General features: G+C 41.8%; 1 protein-coding gene across 2 annotated transcripts in view; it reads right to left on the bottom strand.

Moving 5' to 3' along the window:
* ELF1 (E74 like ETS transcription factor 1) overlaps positions 1 to 20,800 on the bottom strand; it is a 103,548-nt gene that overhangs the window by 12,900 nt on the left and 69,848 nt on the right. For both annotated transcript variants that reach the window (XM_039358571.1, XM_039358570.1), the window contains exons 3-6: positions 8,479 to 8,653; positions 5,341 to 5,448; positions 2,235 to 2,390; positions 763 to 846 (exon numbers count right to left, since the gene is read on the bottom strand). In XM_039358571.1, coding sequence (XP_039214505.1) covers positions 763 to 846; positions 2,235 to 2,390; positions 5,341 to 5,448; positions 8,479 to 8,653 — 523 coding nt within the window. The remainder of the gene's footprint in view (positions 1 to 762; positions 847 to 2,234; positions 2,391 to 5,340; positions 5,449 to 8,478; positions 8,654 to 20,800) is intronic.

Genomic DNA, 20,800 nt, shown 5'->3' with positions numbered 1-20,800 from the left:
AGATTTGGTGGAATATTCAAAAGATTTTTAAGAAAAAGATAAAGTTTACTCCGCAATTATTTTTGTTGGGTATTATTGTAGACTTGGATGTTAAAGAAACTAATTTGATGTTGAACTTCATAACTGCTGCAAGATTATTGGTGGGGCAATATTGGAAGAAAAACTTATTGCCTACTTTGGAAGAATGGATACTTAAAGTGTCTAATTTAGCAGAAATGGCGAAAATCTCCGCCTATTTGAAGGATCATTCGCAAGAAAGATATATTATGATTTGGAGAAGATGGATTGATTATATTCAGAAGAAGTATGAAACTGAAAAGTATTATCTTGCTTTTGAATAGATTTTACATAATTATTAATAGTATTAATGGTATTATTATTTTTGTCTTAATTTGTTAATATTTGTTTTGAGAAGGAGTTAAAGTGTATTTTGGTTTTGATTAATAGTTTAGTTGGTTTATGTTAGCTAGATTATGTTTGTTTATTTGTTACCCTGTAATCAGCTCTGGGAAATGGGGGAGGGGGGGAGGGGATGGGTGGGTGGGTTTATATTGTAAGTTGTAAAACTTTCAATAAAAAAAATAATACATCAGGACCATAAATAAATAAAAGAATAAACACATAAGGACCATGAATAAATAACAAACAAGGACAAGCCATTTATCTTCCTCGGAGCGCTTGACTCCTGCTTCACCCAGAATTTAACCAAATACGTTCCGGTATTTTCCAAAACTCTCCAACTGCGGGCTCTTTTGCGCTTACCCTTCCCGTCTTTGTTTTTCTTTTTCACGGATATATTTGGAGTCAGGCTGGGTGATTCAGGCCGAGGAACTTTGGGTTTCTTCCCTGCAAAGAAAGCAGCCGTTACAGAAAAATCTCCTAAGAGGAACTAGGGAGAAGAAGACGACATTTAACCCGTTCAAGTCAGTCTTTCTACCACATTTTTAGTCACCAAACTGCAGGGAGCGTTTAAAGTTCCGTACGGGATTTCAAGTCTCCCAAGTTGACAGCCAAACTGTTATTTTTTATTTTTTAATAAAATCTCTTTAAAAAAAACAAACAACAGGAGTAAAAATGCTAATCGTCGCCATTGTCCGTATTACTTTAGGCCAGGGGTCTTCAAACTTGGCCCCAGAGTCAGCCTTTTGCCCCCAACAATCTGGGTCCTCATTTTACCGACCTGGGAAGGACGGAAGGCTGAGTCAATTTTGAGCCGGTCAGGATCGAACTGCTGGCAGTGAGCAGAGTCAGCCTGCAATATAGCATTCTAATCACTGTGCCAAGAAAGGAAGGAAGGAAGGAAGAAAGGAAGGAAGGAAGGAAGGAAGGAAGGAAGGAAGGAAGGAAGGAAGGAAGGAAGGAAGGAAGGAAGGAGGGAGGGAGGGAGGGAAGGAGGGAGGGAGGGAGGGAGGGAGGGAGGGAGGGAGGAAGGAAGGGGCAATAGCAATAGCACTTAGACATATACTGCTTCACAGTGCTTTACTGCCCTCTCTAAGTGGTTAACAGAGTCAGCCTTTTGCCCCCAACAATCTGGGTCCTCATTTTACCGACCTGGGAAGGACGGAAGGCTGAGTCAACTTTGAGCCGATCAGGATCGAACTGCTGGCAGTGAGCAGATTCAGCCTGCAATATGGCATTCTAATCACTGTGCCATCAAGGAAGGAAGGAAGGAAGGAAGGAAGGAAGGAAGGAAGGAAGGAAGGAAGGAAGGAAGGAAGGAAGGAAGGAAGGAAGGGGCAATAGCAATAGCACTTAGACTTATATACCGCTTCACAGTGCTTTACTGCCCTCTCTAAGTGGCTTGCAGAGTCCGCCTTTTGCCCCCAATAATCTGTGTCCTCATTTTACCGACCTGGGAAGGACGGAAGGCTGAGTCAACCATGAGCCTATCAGGATAGGATCGAACTCCTGGCAGTGGGAATGTTTTTTATAGCAATGGCATTAGCACTTAGACTTATATGCCGCTTTACAGTGCTTCGCAGCCCTCTCTAAGCAGTTTACAGAGTCAGCCTGTTGCCCCCAACAATCTGGGATCCTCATTTTACTGACCTGGGAAGGACGGAAGGCCGAGTCAACCTTGAGCCGGTCAAGATCGAACTTCCTGGCTGTGGGCAGAGTCAGCCTGCAATGCTGCCTTCTAACCACTGCGCCGCCAGGGCTGCAACGTGTACTTAACCCTTGAACGTAAAGTAGAATAACTCTAGGTCGCTGTGGAGGACTTTCTACTTCTTTACCTCTTCTCTTCTTTGGCTGCTCCGGCGTGCTGGGCGATTCGGAAAACGCCTCTTGGAATTGATGAACCTCTACGACTTCCGGGATGCCGTCCAGAGTGACCGAGACGTGAGTAATCGGAGCAGCTTCCATTTCATCCTCGGCTTCGAAGACGTGCGCTTCCGAAAAACAACAACAGAACCGTCACTGAACCTTCGTAAAGATTGTACTAAAGGTTGTAACGATCGAGTGGCGGGATTCTTCGCAGGCAAAGTCTCCCAAAACAGAGGCGGTTGACTGTAAATCGTTTTATTCTGACTCATTAAAAAAAAAAGTCAAAATACATAGAGGTGGTCCTTGCCTTATGACCACAACTGAACCGAAAACTTCTGTTGTTAAATGTGACATGTATTAAGTGAGTTTTGCCCCATTGTACAGCCGGTCTTGCAAACAGCTGTTAAGTGAATCACTGCAGTTGGTAAGTTACTAACAAAGTTGTTAAGTGAATCACTGCAGTTGGTAAAGTTAGTAACACGGTTAAGCGAATCTGCCTTCCCCCGTTTGCTTGTCAAAAAGTTGCAAAAGGGGAAATCACGTGACCCCGGGAGACTGCAACAGTGATAAGTACATGTCAGTTGCCAAGCTTCTGAATTTTGATCACATGACTTGGGAATGCTGCAACGGTCGTAAATGTGAAAAACGCTCATTAAGTCCCTTTGTTCAGTGCCGTTACAACTTTGAACGGTCACCAAGTGACCTGTTGTAAGCCGAGGACTTAACCTGTACTATATTTATTTATGTAATGTATATCTCTCACATTTTGTCTTGGGAGATTCAAAGGACCCGTTTATCCCAAGAAATAATAATTCCATCTGAGGGCAGACAGATTAAAGCAGTGGTTCTCAACCTTTTTAATGCCGCGACCCCCCAACCGGTCGTAAGTCGAGGACTACTCAACCGGTCGTAAGTCGAGGACTACTCAACTGGTGCAGCACCGTTTGCAGAATGGGACTTTTAGCGGGCTCAGCAGGGCAGAGACAGCCTGGACAATTCCTATTGGCTTTTGAAAGCCAATAGAATTAGACTCTATTCAAGAGAGTCTATTCTATTGGCTTTCAAAAGCCAATAGAATAAAAGAGAGTAGCACAGCTAAGGAAAAGGGGGAAAAAATGGCGGACTGCGTTGTTTGGCGACCCCCGTGAAATGGTCGTTCGACCCCAAATGGGGTCCCGACCCACAGGTTGAGAACCACTGGATTAAAGAGACCACAACAGGACAAAATTGCTACGGGGACTCCGTAGCTAGGAGGGAAATGCAATTTAAATTTCCCCCCATCGTAGTCCTATACATCATACTTGGCTTTCTAAGCTTTTGTTGAAAAAGTCACTTTGGGAAAGTTTTTTTTTTAACGCGTCGCTGCTTCCCTGTAAAAGAGGAAATAAATATAATGCCACGCGGTAGTCCGGATGGCAGTACAAATAGAACAAATGGCTGAATTCAAAGCCGGCTAATTCCCCCCCCCCCCAATCCATCACTGCTGAAATGACGGATGCGTGGGAATGTGTGTGGATGGGAACAAAATAAAGATCAACAAATCAGGAATCATTTGGACGCCTAATCGCGCTGTGAATGCAAGACGGGGAAAGAGCGTTGTATGGATGTCAAATATTTGAGCACGCTCCAGCCCACCCAAGCGCGTTTTCGCATTTCATGAATTTCAACGGGAATTCAAGCTGAAGAAATTTAATTAATATAATTTCAGAGAAAAATGATGACTGTTTAGATTGGGATGTTTTTAATAATTTATGGGATGTTTTAAATTACTAGGATGGATTTTTTGTATGACAACAAAGACATGATAAGGCATGATAAGTAACTGGAGAAAATTTGAATTTTGTTTAATGAATTTAAATGAATTAAGGTTTAATATTATCTCGTTATTTTAAAGACATGGATTGACTTTGGGATTACATATGTATTGGGCTGATCAATATTTTATTGCTATTAGGATATCTGTTGTGTAGTAGAAGAAGAAATAAATGAGATTGGTGATAAAAGGAGGGACGTGAGAGATTAAGAATTAGAATGGATAATCTCTTGTTTTAAATTTAAACTATTGTAATTGTAAACTGATAAAGTTATAATGCAGGTTTAATAGTGATAGAAATTTAAAATAGAAATGGAATATTTAAATGTATCATGTTAATTGAGGGGAATAGAGAGGGGATAGTGAAATTTATTGAGTTGTGTTGTTTATGTATATCTTTACTTTTGAATGTTTGGCCACCCAACCACCACGGTGGGTCCTGAGTACTTTTTAAGAATTTAAAAAAAACAATAAAATGTGTTAAATATACACATATACATATACATATATACATATACACACACATACATACATACATACATACATACATACATACATATATATATATATATGTAGGTCTTTGGTTGTTCGGGTTTTCTCCCGCGTAAAATTGGAAGTGTCTTGGCGACGTTTCGACGAAGTCCCATTCGTCATTTTCAGGCTGGTGTTTTCAGCTTTGTGCTTCGAGTTGCTCCTAGAAGCACGAAGCTGAAAACACCAGCCTGAAGATGACAAATGGGACTTCGTCGAAACGTCGCCAAGACACTTCCAATTTTACGTGGGAGAAAACCCGAACAACCAAAGACCTACATACAAACACCTGCGAAAACCTCAGAAAACATAATATATATATATATATATATATATATATATATATATATATATATATATATATATATATATATATATATATATATATAATTTCAAAGGAGAAAAACAAAACAAAACAAAAAAAACAACCAGGCGCACCGATTAAGAGCTTAATCTCGCTCTTTCTTCCCCAGATAACGTGGCGGAAAAGGATATACTTAGAAAACTGGAAAATTATTACCAATAAATGAATTTCCTTCCCCGGCTTTTACTAAAAACGCCGTTCTAAGCCTATCCGGAGAACCTGCTCAAAAAGCAAAGCTTCCCTCTTTTTTTTTTCTTTTTGCAATATCTTCGCTCAACAGAGCTTTTGCAGAAGCAGGCAGAATTTCTTACTTTTATTTTTTTATTTTTTCCCCTCCTGGCTGAGTTGCTATCCTACTGAGACTTACTTGATCTTTTTCCGTCCAACATGGGGCCTGGGGAATCCATATTGAGGAGAGCCTCGGCCGCTTCAATGGTCTGCATTGTCTCGTCTCCATTGTGGCAGGATGCTTCAACTAAAATTTGGGGGGGGGGGAATATTAACAGATATTAACAGAGGGGTCAATGAAAACATCTTTTCATTTGTCTAGTCCAGGGGTAGGCAACCTTGGCTCTTTTATGACTTGGGGACTTCAACTCCCAGAATTCCTGAGCCAGCATGGGGGAAACTTTGGCCCCTTCATGACTGGTGGACTTCAACTCCCAGAATTCCTGAGCCAACATGGGGGAACTATGGCCCCTTCATGACTGGTGGATTTCAATTCCCAGAATTCCTGAGCCAGCATGGCTCAGCTTGGAAACCTCTCCCTTTCCTCTCAGCATGGCGGGCTCAGGGATTCTGGGAGTTGAAGTCCACCAGTCATAAAAAGGCCAAGTTGGAAGACCCCTGTCTTAAATCTAACCAACAAAATGGAGGCTGGCTGAGGAATTCTGGGAATTGAAGTCCACAAGTCATCAAAGGGCCACGTTGGAAAATCCCTGTCTTAAATCTAACCAACAAAATGGAGGCTGACTGAGGAATTCTGGGAGTTGAAGTCCACGAGTCATCAAAGGGCCACGTTGGAAGATCCCTGTCTTAAATCTAACCAACAAAATGGAGGCTGGCTGAAGAATTCTGGGAGTTGAAGTCCACGAGTCATCAAAGGGCCAAGTTGGAAGACCCCTGGGCTACTTGAATGTGTTCTACACCTTGGAAGGCCGCTTAGACTGATTTCAACGGACCCCAGAAATACAAGAGTAACAATAATTTCAAAGAAAACGGGGTGACCAATAATAAAAGTAGCTGAATTCAACGTTTAATACAGCGTTGAATTGTGTCCTGGAGAGTTATCCTATAGTGTCTGTATTGCATATTTCAGCTAATTATCTGGTTGGCTCACTTAAATGCTATTAGGATATTGTTCAGACCTTCCTTCCTTCCTTCCTTCCTTCCTTCCTTCCTTCCTTCCTTCCTTCCTTCCTTCCTTCCTTCCTTCCTTCCTTCTTTCTTTCTTTCTTTCTTCCTTACTCACTCACTCAGTCTTTTCCTTCCTTCCTCCTTCCCTTTCCCATCAACTTCCTCCCTCCCTCCCTCTCTCCTTCCCTTTCCCATCAACTTCCTACCTTCCTTCTCCCTCTCCTCCCTCCCTCTTTTCCTTTCTTCTTTCTTCCCTTTCTTCCTCCCTCCCTTCCTTCCTTCCTCTCACCTTTCCTTCCTTCCTCCCACTCTTCACTCCCTCCCTTCCTCCCTCCCTCCCTCCCCCTCCCTTTCCTTCTTTTTCTTGGCAAAGGGCAAAAAAATCACTTTTATTTCTGCAATGCTATTTTCTTTGTCTGCAGTCCTCAACACCTCTACAAAACTCTTGCAGCAACTGCCTGCTTCCACTACACAAACAGTGGCAGGCAAAACAACATCCCAACGAGTCACGGATTGCCCACTTGCTTTTAGAAATAAGGGACAGCCTGCCCTGATGGATGGACTGTTTTCTTTTCAAAACGCTAGACACCTTTTCAATACAACAACTTATTCATTTTAATCTATAATTGAATAGCCTTGTCTGTTTTTTCCCAAGTGATTAGACGGTCAGAAAACAAAAATTAAAAAAAAAAAAGTCTGGTGGTGTATTTTAAGGTCACCAAGAGAGGGTCCACTAATCTAAAAAATGTACAATTTAGAGTATACCGAGAGAATAAGCTTGAGAAGGGGATGGGCAAAAATGAAAACTAAGACACAAGCGTCACAAAAGGATATCGATAAGATACTAGTAATTCAGTCAAAACTACTCCAAGAGAACAAAGGCAGCACAACCTAACACAAAGGGGGAAAAAAAGCAGGGGGGGGCATATAACCAGTTTATGAGCAGACCCAAAAGTCTGTGGAAAATGGTCATAAATCTTTTTTTTCTGCCTCATTTTAATGGTCGCTAAATTAACTATTGTAAGTCAAGGGCTACCTGTATTCTAGTGAGAACAGAATAATTGAGTTGTGCCTTCGGAAATGTGCCTTCAAGTATAGCTCTGCTAAGGGATTTAGCTTCAGAATGACAGAAGGACAGAGCTGGAAGGGACCCTTGGAGGTCATCTAGTCCAACCCCCTGCTCAGCCAGGAGACCCTTACAGAATCATAGAATAACAGATTGGGAAGAGACCTTGGAGGTCATCTAGTCCAACCCCCTGCTCAAGCAGGAGACAGTTACAGAATCAGTGGAAAGGGACCTTGGAGGTCTTCTAGCCCAACCCCCCCGCTCAAGCAGGAGACCCTTACAAAATCATAGAAGAACAGAGCTGGAAGGGATCTTGGAGGTCTTCTAGTCTGCTCAGGCAGGAGACCCTTACAGAATCATAGAATAACAGATTGGGAAGGGACCTTGGAGGTCACCTAGTCCAACCCCCTGCTCAAGCAAGAGACAGTTACAGAATCAGTGGAAAGGGACCTTGGAGGTCTTCTAGTCCAGCCCCCTGCTCAAGCAGGAGACAGTTACAGAATCAGTGGAAAGGGACCTTGGAGGTCTTCTAGTCCAGCCCCCTGCTCAAGCAGGAGACAGTTACAGAATCAGTGGAAAGGGACCTTGGAGGTCTTCTAGTCCATCCCCCTGCTCAAGCAGGAGACCTTACAGAATCATAGAATAACACAGTTGGAAGGGACCTTGGAGGTCTTCTAGTCCAGCCCCCCGATCAAGCAGGTGAACCTACATCACTTCAGACAAATGCCTGTCCAGTCTCTTCTTAAAAACATCCAGTGTCTGGAGCACCCACAACTTCTGGAGGTTGATTCATCTTCCCCACTGTCAGGAAATCCCACAACCTCAAACACCCACAACTTACTACAAGAGAAGAGAGACAAAATGAGGTCCCGGCTGGGGCAGGATAGCAACCAACCACGTGGAACAGAAGCACCTGTTTCACGTCATCCGTTTCAGGGAGCGAAACTCCCCCAAATAAACGCGACAATCAAAACGAGTCAACCGCAACTTGGCTAAGGACGCAAATTGCACCCAGGGAGTCACGGTGCCTTCCCCAAGAATGGAAAATTTAAAAATAAAATAAAATAAAAAGACTTTACACACCTGTAAGGGTAATATCATCGTCTTCTATAATTTCTTCCTCCGCCACGTCCAGCGAATTCTCCGTGATCATGTCGCTCGGCTCCGTCACGCACGATAAGCCCGAGTAGTTGTTCAGCAGATCGGCGCTCGGCACGTGCTCCACGATGACGGCGGGAAAGATCGACGGATCGCCCAGCTGTTGGAAAAAGAGGCCGGGGGGGGGGGAAACTTTATCAGAAGATGCAAACGAGACATCGCCGAAATGGTGCAAAACGGGACGTCAGCTAGAAGAAAGAGATGGTTTTGTAAATACATCTCCCCAGCTTGGCTCTAGAATGTTCTGGGTTTTGTCACAATCTAAAGGTCTCCAGGCTTCCTCTGTTAAGTCAGGGCCCATGGCTGAATCACTCCCTTACCTACGAATGGGGAGGGATGTCAAGAGCTACAGGGCTATATTAATTGGAAGAGGAGGAGGAGGAGAACAATGACTGTGGATCCTTGGTGCTCTTTGAGCTTGCTTGTTTTCTTGGAGGCGTTTCATTAGCCAAACTATCAATGCTAGAAGGAAAGGGTGGTTGTGGGGGGGAGGAGGAGGAGGAGGAGAAGGGGGAGGAGGAGGAGGAGGAGAAATACTAACTGTGGAGTCCTTGGTACTTTTTGAGTTTAGTTTTCTTGCAGATATTTCATTACCCAACTGAGTAACATCATCAGTATTAGAAGGACATGGGGTTTCTGGAGAAGGAGAAAGGGGGGAGGAGGAGGAGGAGGAGGAGGAGGAGGAGGAGGAGGAGGAGGAGGAGGAGAGGAGGAGAAATGCTAACTGTGCAGTCCTTGGTGCTTCTGAGCTTGCTTGTTTTCTTGCAGGCATTTCATTAGTCAAACTAGGTATCAAGGATAGTTCGATAGCTATAGAAGGAAAGGAGGAGGAGGAGGAGGAGGAGGAGGAGGAGGAGGAGGAGGAGGAGATTGGGCAAATAAAATCTGAGTTGACCTGACATTCAAATCAGAAAGGCTGGAAGATTAAACCTGTTATTTCTTTCCAGCCCAATGAAAGGTGATATATTGCCCAATTAAGAGAACCATGAGTTTAAATTAGTCACCTTAATTACTCTTCAAGTATTTGCAGCCTGGTTGATGAATACCATGTTCCATTGCTATATTGCTAAATTATTATTAAAGTTTCTCAATACTTAAGGCGTAATCCCCAACTGAAGTGTACGACACAACACAATTAGTGAATCCAGCGGTTACACAGCAGCACATAGAAAGCGCAGCGAACAGCAACCTATTGCACTGTGTTAAACTTCAGATTAAGACCCACCCTTTAAAAATGTCCCATGTAATACACAGAGAAGACAAATAAGGCGGCATTCTATGTAATGCTCAAATGATTATATATATGTACTTAATTCAAACGCACTTTCATACATTTTTATTTTTATTTCTTTAGGCGTTCAAATGTGTACGCCGCCCAACTCACAATATTGCAGTAACAGATCACACGATTCACAAAGAAGAAATGTTCTGCCAAGCAACTAAGATGCTTATCTAAAACAAACCCCTACAATTTCGGTTCGTTTTCAATATTAATAACCTTTTGGTTATTAATGAACGCATAAAAAGGGCTGAAGAATCCGGGTAATTCAAAGAGATGACAAGAAACGATCCCTTGGAAGATATTTCTTTGAGCCTTCTGTAGAATCTTAATTTTGATTGTGTTTGCACAGCAACTTCTAATTTAATGGCAAGAATCCCTCACCATGATAGCATAAGCAGCTGAGCATACTTTTTTTGTTTGTTTAAAAAAAATGAAATGAAATGATGAAACGTAGACTCAGCTGACTAAGGTTCTGGAGAACATTAATAGAGGTGCCATGGAAGAGGAGAGAGAAGAACTTCTGGATTTTTTTGGTACTGCCTTTTCTTTTTATTTTATTTATTTTTTTATTCTCATTGGCCATGTATGCAATTGCAGCTCCTCTCATGACTGCCTTGGCTGTATCCCATAGATTTTGGATATTAAGTCTCCTCTTTCTTGTTGGTCTGGAAGAATGTCCGCATTTGTTCTTCCATCTTATATTTGAATTCTTTTTGATTTAAGATTGCCTTTTTTTATTGAAAGTTTATAAAATTTTACAATAAAATACTCCCCCCCTCCCAAAAGATTGCCTTTTTAAAGGTCCACCTCGTTGTTGTCTTCTGTCCTTTCCATTTGATTATAATAGGGTTATAGTCTGCCCATGTGTTGATATCTATTGTTACATCATCTACGTCTGAATTTCGTTCTTTCGTTGTCCAGACCATATCAATTCTAGACCATGATTGGTGACGCCCTGAATAATGTGTAAATTGTTTTACATTCAAATTTCTCCCCCTCCAACTATCCTGGATATTAAGTTCCTCTGCCATTTTGAAAAAAGTTTACCAGGCAATATTCTTCTAGTTCCTTTCTTTGTGTTCTCACTTTTATAGTCTAATTCTCTATCTACAATTGCACTGAAGTCGCCAATTAAACAAATATTCTCATTTTCAATACAATTTTATTGTTTTTTTTTTTTACATCAAAATGCTCAGGAAAACACCGTGGTGAAAGGGTAATCAATCATAGCAAAACAAGTCACATATGTATAGCTAAAATTAATACCTTAAAGTCTTATTAATATGTTTGTTTAAGATTAATTGGAATATGTTAATTAATTAGTGGAGTTTAAAAGCAGGAGTGATTTATATAGATGTAATAGGGATGATTTTGTGGATTGATTGAATTTTAAGAAGAAATAGATTAAACTAAATTTGTTATATTATATGAGGGAAATAGAGGGGGAAATTTTTTAAGGTATATTCTCATTTTCAATATCACCGATAATCTTATGTAATTTCTTCTAAAATTGTCTTTGTCTCTCATTGGGGGGCATAGATTCCTAGCAGGGCAACTTTATTATTATTATTATTATTATTCAGGAAAATTTCAATTATCAGTATTCTACCTTCTTTGTCCTGATAAATTTGTTTTGCTGGGATTCTTTCCTTGACATATATCATTATTCCTCCTTTTTTCTGCGGTGAGAGTGACACAAATTTAGTTCCTAACTTGGGGTAGTTTAATAGATCTTGGTGCTGGCTCTTTATATGTGTTTCTCGTAAGATTATTATGCCTACTAAGCTTGTTCACTATTTTATTTCTCTTAGCCGGTGAGTTTAAACTATTTACATTTAGTGACAGTGCTGTTAGTTCTTCTGCATTATTGCTTACATTTTGATCTTGTCGCTCTCATCGATCTGTCTTCTTTAGATTCTGTATGTCTGCTTTCATCAAGAGAGACTTGTCAGGGACATCTACCTGGATCAGACCTTGCTCAAACTCAAAAAAAAGTTCCACGTCTCTGGAGATTCTCAGCCATCCAGGTCCTGGTTGTCCCAAAAGTGCTTTTTTTTTCCCCAAGAGGCAACTAGACTTCTTGGTCTTTCCTTGAAGACGTTTCGCTTCTCATCCAAGAAGCTTCTTCAGTTCTGACTGAAGGGTGGAGGAGGGAAGGATTTATATTCCACGCAGTCATCTGGTCTTTAGTGCTCCCTCTGAGAGTTGTTGATTCTATTCTCTGCCCTTCAGTCAGAACGGAAGAAGCTTTTTGGAGGAGAAGCGAGACCTCTTCAAGGAAATATAATGGAAGCCCAGTTGAAAAAGCACCTCTGGGACAAGGCAAGGTCCAGTCCACAAAGATTTCCAAGGAGAGAAATTCAAACTGACTTGTAATGCTCAATTTGGAACGTGTGGTTCGGCGTCTTTCCGATGATTCCGACCTGTTTAGCTTATAGCCGAGTCATACGGAAATTCAGCCCGCAATGTAGAGGTAGATTTGGGGTTCTGTCTAGGTCTCTTCCTGCCTTTTTTTTTTTCCAGAACAGACTAGCTAGGGAGAAGAAGGGCTTTGTTCACCATAGCAAGAACTTCTGCCTATTTGTTTAGCTCAGGGGTAGGTCACCTTGGCTCTTTTATGACTGGTGGACTTCAACTCCCAGAATTCTTGAGCCAGCATGGGGGAACTGTGGCCCCTTCATGACTTGCGGACTCCAACTCCCAGAATTCCTCAGCCAGTATGGGGGAACTTTGGCCCCTTCATGACTCATGGACTTCAACTCCCAGAATTCCTGAGCCAGCCTGGCTCAGCTTTGAAACCTCTCCCTTTCCCCTCAGCATGGCTGGCTCAGGAATTCTGGGAGTTGAAGTTCACCAGTCATAAAAGAGCCAAGGTGGCCTGCCCCTGGTTTAGCTTAATATTCAAATGCTACCACCAGCAAACAATGATAAGATTTTGATTTTCACTTGAAACGCTAGTCAAAGTTTTATATAAAGCTAAAGACTCCACTGTTACATCCAGGCAGTTTTCAAGAGAGCAATAATGGCTTATCTCTTCTTCTCCTAGGACTTTTTTTTTTTCATTTCTTAATCTAGTCTACAGCCTCATCTTCCTGAAGATTTCCCATCTAAGGTGTAACTGTATCTATCTATCTATCTATCTATCTATCTATCTATCTATCTATCTATCTATCATTTTTTGTTTTTCTGTGTCTCTTTTGTCTCTGTCTCTGTCTCTATCTATCTATCTATCTATCTATCTATCTATCTATCTATCTATTATGTTTTCTGTTTTTGCATGTCTCTTTCTCTTTCCCTGTTTTTTTGTATCTCTCTATATCTGTCTGTTTGTCTGTCTGTCTATCTATCATCTTTTCTGTTTTTGCCTGTCTCTTTCTTTTTCCCTGTTTTTCTTTGTATCTCTCTCTATATCCATTCATCCATCCATTCATCCATCCATCCATCCATTCATCCATCCATCTATCTCCTTTTATTATTTTTACAAGCAACCCAAGGCAGCAAACATATCCAACACATCTTCCCCCTTCTATTTTATTCACAACAGCCCTGTGAGGAAGGTTGGGTTGAAAAGAGAGGGACTGGCTCAAAGTCACCCCAACAGCTTTCATTCCTAAGGTGGGACTACAACTCACCGTCTCATGATGATTGGCCCAAAGTCACCCAGCCAGCTTTCATGGCCAAGGGGGGGGGGGCTGAATTCACGGTCTCCTGCTTTCTAAGCCTGGTGCCTTAACCACTACACCAAACTGTCTCTCATCAAACCATCCAACTCTGCTTAGGTTTTCTACATCTACGAAGATCAAAAATCCCATCTGCTGGGATAAATACATATGTTGCCACTCTAGAAAGAGTGCAGAGAAGAGCAACAAAGATGATCAGGGGACTGGAGGCTAAAACATACAAAGAATATTTGCAGGAATTGGGTATGTCTAGTTTAATGAAAAGAAGGACGAGGGGGGACATGATAGCAGTCTTCCAGTATCTCAGGGGCTGCCCCAAAGAAGAGGGAGTCAAGCTCTTCTCCAAAGCGCCTGAAGGCAGGACAAGAAGCAACGGATGGAAACTAATCAAGGAGAGAAGCAACCTAGAACTAAGGAGAAATTTCCTGACAGTTAGAACAATTAACCAGGGGAACAACCTGCCTCCAAAAGCGGTGAATGCTCCAACACTGGAAGTTTTTAAGAAGACACTGGACAGCCATTTGTCTGAAATGATATAGGGTTTCCTGCCTGAGCAGGGGGTTGGATTAGATGACCTACAAGGTCCCTCCCAACTTTACTATTATTAGTATTACTACTACTTCTACTACTATTACTACTATTATTATTACTCCCTTGTCATTTCCAATTTTAACAACATATTCCAAATTCAATTTTGAGTTATTACAAATTCAACTTGTAACAACCAACCTAAGTCACCTGCAAAAAAAGCTAGATGGGTTTGAAAGTTTAACAAGCCCCATCATGCAGACTTCCTCCGACAGGAAGTGAAGCGGCAGCCGCCGCCCCCACCACTGGAACGGAGAGCAAGGTTGCAACAAATAGATGTTAAGCAATGCAGCATGAATTCCTCTGAAGTTGCCTACGATTCAAAATAACCAATCTGTTTGAGGTTGGCGAATGGATCAATATTCCCCTACTGTCTACGCTGCTAACGTCGGATGTTTTGCATTGACAACAGATGAAAATGTAGCCATCTTTTTTTCCTTTCACTTTCAGAGTTAGATGATGCTGGGGGGGGGGGGAATGTGAATGAGAGTCTAGCTCTGTGGTGACGAACCTATGGCACGTGTGCCACAGGTGGCACTCAGAGCCCTCTCTGTGGGCACGCGCGCCGTCGCCCCAGTCCTACGCCTTCAGCTGGGTTTTATAAAACCTTTTCACTGTGTGCAAAAAAAAAAAATGGCTCAATCAATTTCAAATTCTTGCGGGGAAAAAAAAGATCTCGCAAAGTTGGAATTGATTGATTGAACTTTTTAGTCCCACCCAGTCAGCCGTTACCACCGCAGCCACACCCACTCACTGGGCCATGCCTACCCAATGGGCTACACCCACCCAATGGGCCATGCCCACCCAGCACCCAAAGATACATAAGTGGGTTTGTGGTTGCAGTTTGGGCACTCGGTCTCTAAAAGGTTCGCCATCACTGGTCTAGCTAGACATAACAACACTAAACCTAGTGTGAGAATCAAGGTTATTGAGCCCAGAGCTGATAAAAGAATTGGGCTGGAGAACTGGAAAGGAAGCCGTGAGCTTCAAGCTAATTGGGGAATGTGATTTATGACTGTTAATTGGAGGAAGGAATTGTGCTTTGATACTATGTGCTATGGGGAGGGGAATTCAGTTTTTGGCTTTGATTATGTAAGTGCCGATATTATGCTACTCGAATAAAAGGTTCTTTACGTAAACAGTGCCTCAAAGTTCTTTTGAAGAGTTTCATCTGTCGGAACTGTGACACCTACATTTCCACCAATCCACAGACTTAGCCCAGGGTCTACATGAGGAGTCCCAAAGGTGCATTTTCCAAAAGGCAATGGGACATTTTTTGTTTTTCCTGGAAGACGTTTTGCTTCTCATCCAAGAAGCTTCTTCAGCTCTGACTGGATGATGGGGAGAATGGCAGGATTTATACTCCTTGCAGACAGCTGGTCTTTCGCCTTCTTTTGGAGCAGCGGTCTTCAAACTTGGCCCTTTTATGACTTGTGGGCTTCAACTCCCAGAATTCCTCAGCCAGCATGTCATAAAAGGGCCAAGTTTGAAGACCACTGCTTTACAGAGTCCATTGAGGCCATTTGGAGGTTCACCTGTGTCCTCTGTTTCCTTGAGCATCTTCAAAGAAAAACAAGACAGTCCAGTTGCCTCCTGAAAAAAGCACCTTTGGGACAACCATGACCTGGATGATCTGAGCATCTCCATAGACCTCTACATGAGAAAGGTATGAACCAGTGCAAAAATCACCTAGCAAACTTCACAGCCGTGTTTCTTGAACTTGTGTCTTCCGGCAATTGTTATTGTTCACTTGCAAAGTCATAGCCGACTCTTCGTGACTATCATGGAACACAGCATGCCAGCCCACCCCCTTGTCCTCCACTATCTTCTGGAGTTTGCCCTAACTCATGTTCATTGCATCAATGACACCATCTAACCATCTGCTGTCCCCTTCTCCTTTGGCCTTCCCGTCTTTCTCAACACCTTGGTCTTCTCTTCTCATTTGGTGGCTAAAGTATTTGAGCTTCAGCTTCGGTCTCCGTCCTTCCAAAGGACGGTCAGGGTTGACTTCCTTTAGGATCGACCGACTGGACCTCCTTGCGGTCCAAGGAACACCCAAAAGAGTTTTCTCCAACACCACAGTTCGAAAGCATCCATTCTTCGGCGCCCAGCCTTCCTTGTGGTCCAGTTGTCACATTTTTCGGTGCCGTTGTAACTTTTGAGAGCTCATTAAATGAACTTTTGTAAGTTGAGGACCACCCATATTTCTGCTGCATTCAGGATATTGCTCAATATGCATGTTAGAGGCTGAACTTTCCAGTTAATAAGTTTCAGAAAGGCTCCAACATCCTTCTGGTAAATTATTTGATTCCCAAATTGCTATCTTGCAAAATATTCGCGAGGGCATCACCAATTTGGATTTTATATGCTCCTGAGAGGAGGAGGAGGAGGAGGAGGGGGAGGAGGAGGAGGAGGAGGAAGAGGACGAGAAGAAGAAGAAGAAGAAGAAGAAGAAGAAGAAGAAGAAGAAGAAGAAGAAGAAGAAGAAGAAGAAGAAGAAGAAGAAGAAGAAGAAGAATAAGAAGAAGAAGAGGAGGAGGAGGAGGAGGAGGAGGAGGAGGAGGAGGAGGAGGAGGAGGAGGAGGAGGAGGAGGAGGAGGAGAAAAAGGAAGAGGAGGAGGAGGAGGAAGAGAAGGAGAAGGAGAAGGAGAAGGAGAAGGAGGAGGAGAAGAAGAAGAAGAAGAAGAAGAAGAGGAGGAGGAGGAGGAGGAGGAGAAGAAGAAGAAGAAGAAAAAGAAGAAGAAGAAGAAGAAGAAGAAGAGGAGGAGGAGGAGGACGACGCTGGATCCCAAATACGTGGCTTAAAAAAATGATGCATTGTTTTAAAGGTCTTGAGAACTCTTCAGGAAAAAAAATGTTATTTCACCATAATAATAATAAAAAAAGAAGAAGGATGAGTTAACAGAAGTGGAGGAATTACATGCTTTTTCATGATGTATTCCTCTATTAACACTCAAGATCTAGTGTAAACGTTGTGACTCGCTATGCAGATTTATGGATTTAAAATACGATCCAGATGAATTTCCCAAGAAAATGCAACCCTTACAATCTTTCTCAGGAATGTGATGCTTTTTTTTTTTTTAATTTTTACTGGATATGGTAAGATTCAATCATCCCTTACCAGGAGGGGAGAATATAAGCAAGAGACACATTTCTGTCCCCTAAATAGAAAATATATAGCGGCAAATCTCTATCTTAAATAGGGTGAAAGTGGGCTGAAACTTAACAGACACAAACACAAAACCTCTTCACTTAATCCAAGGAAAGCGAAGAACAAATACTAAATGAGTTTATAAACCTACCCAGTTTAGTAAACGATACAAGATAGTTTTGGAATACTGGCACGCTCTAAGCCGAATATAGGTCAACAGTTGTGATGTGGTTGCAAAAAAAGACAAACACCGTTTTCAACTGCACAAATGTCATTTTCATGTTAACTTCCTTGCTCTCATCCCACATGCCCGATTCTGGACATCGTTTTTAAGGTCGACTCAGACTCCGTCCTTCCCAGGTCAGTAAAATGAGGACCCAGATTGTTGGGGGGGGGGGCAAGATGCTGACTCTGTAAACCGCTTAGAGAGGGTTGTAAAGCACTGTGAAGCGGTATATGAGTCTAAGGGCTACCGCTGTCTAATATCCTAATATCTAACAGCCAACCAAAAACCCTGGTGGTTCAGTGGACAAAATGCAGTATTGCAGGCTGACTCTGCCCACTGCCAGACAGTTCGATCCTGACTGGCTCAAAGTTGACTCAGCCTTCCATCCTTCCGAGGTCGGTAAAATGAGGACCCAGATTGTTGGGGGGCAAGAGGCTGACTCTGTAAAACTGCTTAGAGAGGGGCTGTAGAGCACTGTGAAGCGGTATATAAGTCTAAGTGCTAACGCCATTGCTATGAAAAACATTCCCACTGCCAGAAGTTCGATCATGTCCTGACCATCTCAAGCTTGACTCAGCCTTCCGCCCTTCCCACGGTGGTAAACTGAGGACCCAGATTGTCGGGGGCAACAGGATGATTCTGTAAACTGCACAGAGAGGGCTGTAAAGCACTGTGAAGAGGTATGTAAGTCTAAGCGCTAATGCCACTGCTATGAAAAACATTCCCACTGCCAGGAGTTCTGCGCTAGAAAGTCCAATCCAAGGCAGATTTGCAGAGGCAAGTCCTCCTATGTTCAGAAGTGTTTACTCTTTTTTTTTTGTGATCCGAACTCATCCCTTGTGAAAAATTGTTGTTGTGGTTAGTTGCAAAGTCGTGTCCGACCCATCGCGACCCTGTGGACCACGTTCCTCCAGGCCTTCCTGTCCCCTACCATCTTCTGGAGTTCATTTAAGCTCACGCCTCCTGCTTCAGTGACTCCATCCAGCCACCTCATTCTCTGTCGTCCCCTTCTTCTCTTGCCCTCCATCTTTCCCAGCATCAGGCTCTTCTCCAGTGAGTCCTTCCTTCTCATTAGGTGGCCAAATTACTTGAGTTCCAACTTTAGGATCTGGCCTTCTAAAGAGCAGTCAGGGCTGATCTCCTCTAGGACTGACCGGTTGGATCGCCTTGCAGTCCAGGGGACTCGCAGGAATCTTCTCCAGCACCAGAGTTCAAAGGCCTCCATTCTTTGGCGCTTAGCCTTTCTTGTGGTCCAACTTTCACAGCCATACATTGCAACTGGGAAAACCATGTGAAAAATACAAAATACCAAAGCCAGTGCAAAAGACACTGAGTGGCTGATCATAAATCGGAGATTACCCATAATGTTTTCTTGGTTGATTTTAATTATCTTTGCTCTATGCTCTCCCAATCTCGTACAAGGCAGCTCTCTCTTAAATTCCTACGTAAGTCATTCTTTGGGAGGGTATCTCTGGTGCTCGTGATTAAAATCTGCCAAAGAATTCTGCTTGTATTTGTAATGTTTAGTGTATGAAGAAGGCTATTATTTTAGTTCACTTCCTCTTTGGTTTTTTTTTTTTTTGCAACGCTCATCTTAAAAGGGAAGTCGCACAGAGCATATAAAGGAAGTTTTTAAGAGTCTGATTCTGCAATTGTAGTTGCCAAGCTCCTTCAAGTTGAGAGGACTCTTTTTTTTTTAAACTGATATTTTCCATGGGTTAGGCAGCAGGTCCATCATCCCCCAACAGCCCGTGGCCACTGCAAAGGTTACAGCTACTGTAAGAGCTTGATTTTCTTACAAAAGTCAAGAAATAGCTTTCCTACTAAAGTTACTCAGAATAGAATAGAATGCAGAATAGAATAGAATAGAACAGAACAGAATAGAAAATATAGAATAGAATAGAATAGAATAGAGAATAGAATAGAATAGAATATAGAATAGAATAGAATGTATGGAATAGAATAGAATAGAATAGAATAGAATAGAATAGAATAGAATAGAATAGAATGGAATAAAATAGAATATATGGAATGGAATGGAATGGAATATATGGAATGGAATGGAATGGAATGGAATGGAATAGAATAGAATAGAATAGAATAGAATAGAATAGAATAGAATAGAATAGAATAGAATAGAATAGAATAGAATAGAAATTAGAATAGAACAGAATAGAAATTAGAATAGAATTGAAAAATATCCTGGAATAATTTCAGCAGGCAGGCCAAATCAAATCGCTCCGTTCTTTCAAGTGAACGTGGATTTGAGGCAAATGCTTTGACGACGATACCATATTTTCATGGGACTTTAAAAACAAAACACACCACCTTTGTTTAGATAATGTTCCTTCTTAAAAGCAAGTAGACCACACAAAGCACATCCAAAATATTTGTAGAGTTCTATAAACAATATATAAATTGAGCTCGTAAAATGATTAAATTAGTAACCGCGCAGCCCGAGAGTCAACTCAAGCCAAAATAGAAATTCTAAAAGCTCAGAAGGGAAATCCATAGAACTAAACCGATCACAGCTAAAACTGAGCAACTTTCTCAGGACCGTGTCAAATGTTAAATACGTTTTGAGCGTCAATTAATTATGGCTATAAGGTTGCAGGTGAACGTTTTTGTGACTTACCGTATACGCACCAATCTGACATGCAGATACTTCAAGATTTTGAAACCAGTGGCTAGGCGCAGGTCATTTATCCAGAATTGTCGTAAACAATTTTCCAAGCCAAAGCCATGACTGGAATATATTTTCATTTGAACAATTCTATTTTTGACTCTTGTCTTACTTAGCAATTAAAACACTCAGGGCCATGCTTGAAAAAGTTTCGAAAGAGTTGAAACTTTTCAAACTGCACATGGAATCAGTCATGAATTATACTTATTCCATATACAACTCTTTTGAAACTTTTAAATTCCACTTATTCCACTCTATTAATTGATCCCTTTTTTTAAAAAAAAATGAGCATATTCGTTCATTCACTTTTCCTTGTCTCCATTTCTATAAACATTGCATAAATTGAGTGGTAGCAGTTTATCCTTATCCTTATACAATAAATCAAAAGGCTGCCTAACCACTCGGAAAGAAATTCCCAGGCTAAGCCAGTTACGTTGCTATGTTCTGTTAATTTTATTTACAGGACTTATGTGGTTATCCCATGAGATGCCTCATAAGATGAGTCTAGGCAGCTCACAACAGTCAACATGTCACTCTTTTTTATAGGATGGTTGAAAAACAGGAATATTTGACACAGAACTGTGCAGAGAAGAGCAACAAAGATGATTAGGGGACCGGAGGCTAAAACATATAAAGA

Source organism: Crotalus tigris, unplaced genomic scaffold, assembly GCF_016545835.1.
Source record: "Crotalus tigris isolate CLP2741 ecotype Arizona unplaced genomic scaffold, ASM1654583v1 scf7180000019031.1477733, whole genome shotgun sequence".
In the NCBI taxonomy this organism is placed as follows: Eukaryota; Metazoa; Chordata; class Lepidosauria; order Squamata; family Viperidae; genus Crotalus; species Crotalus tigris.
The sequence above is the reverse complement of the archived record's forward strand: the minus strand, read 5'-3'. Positions and strand labels throughout refer to the sequence as shown.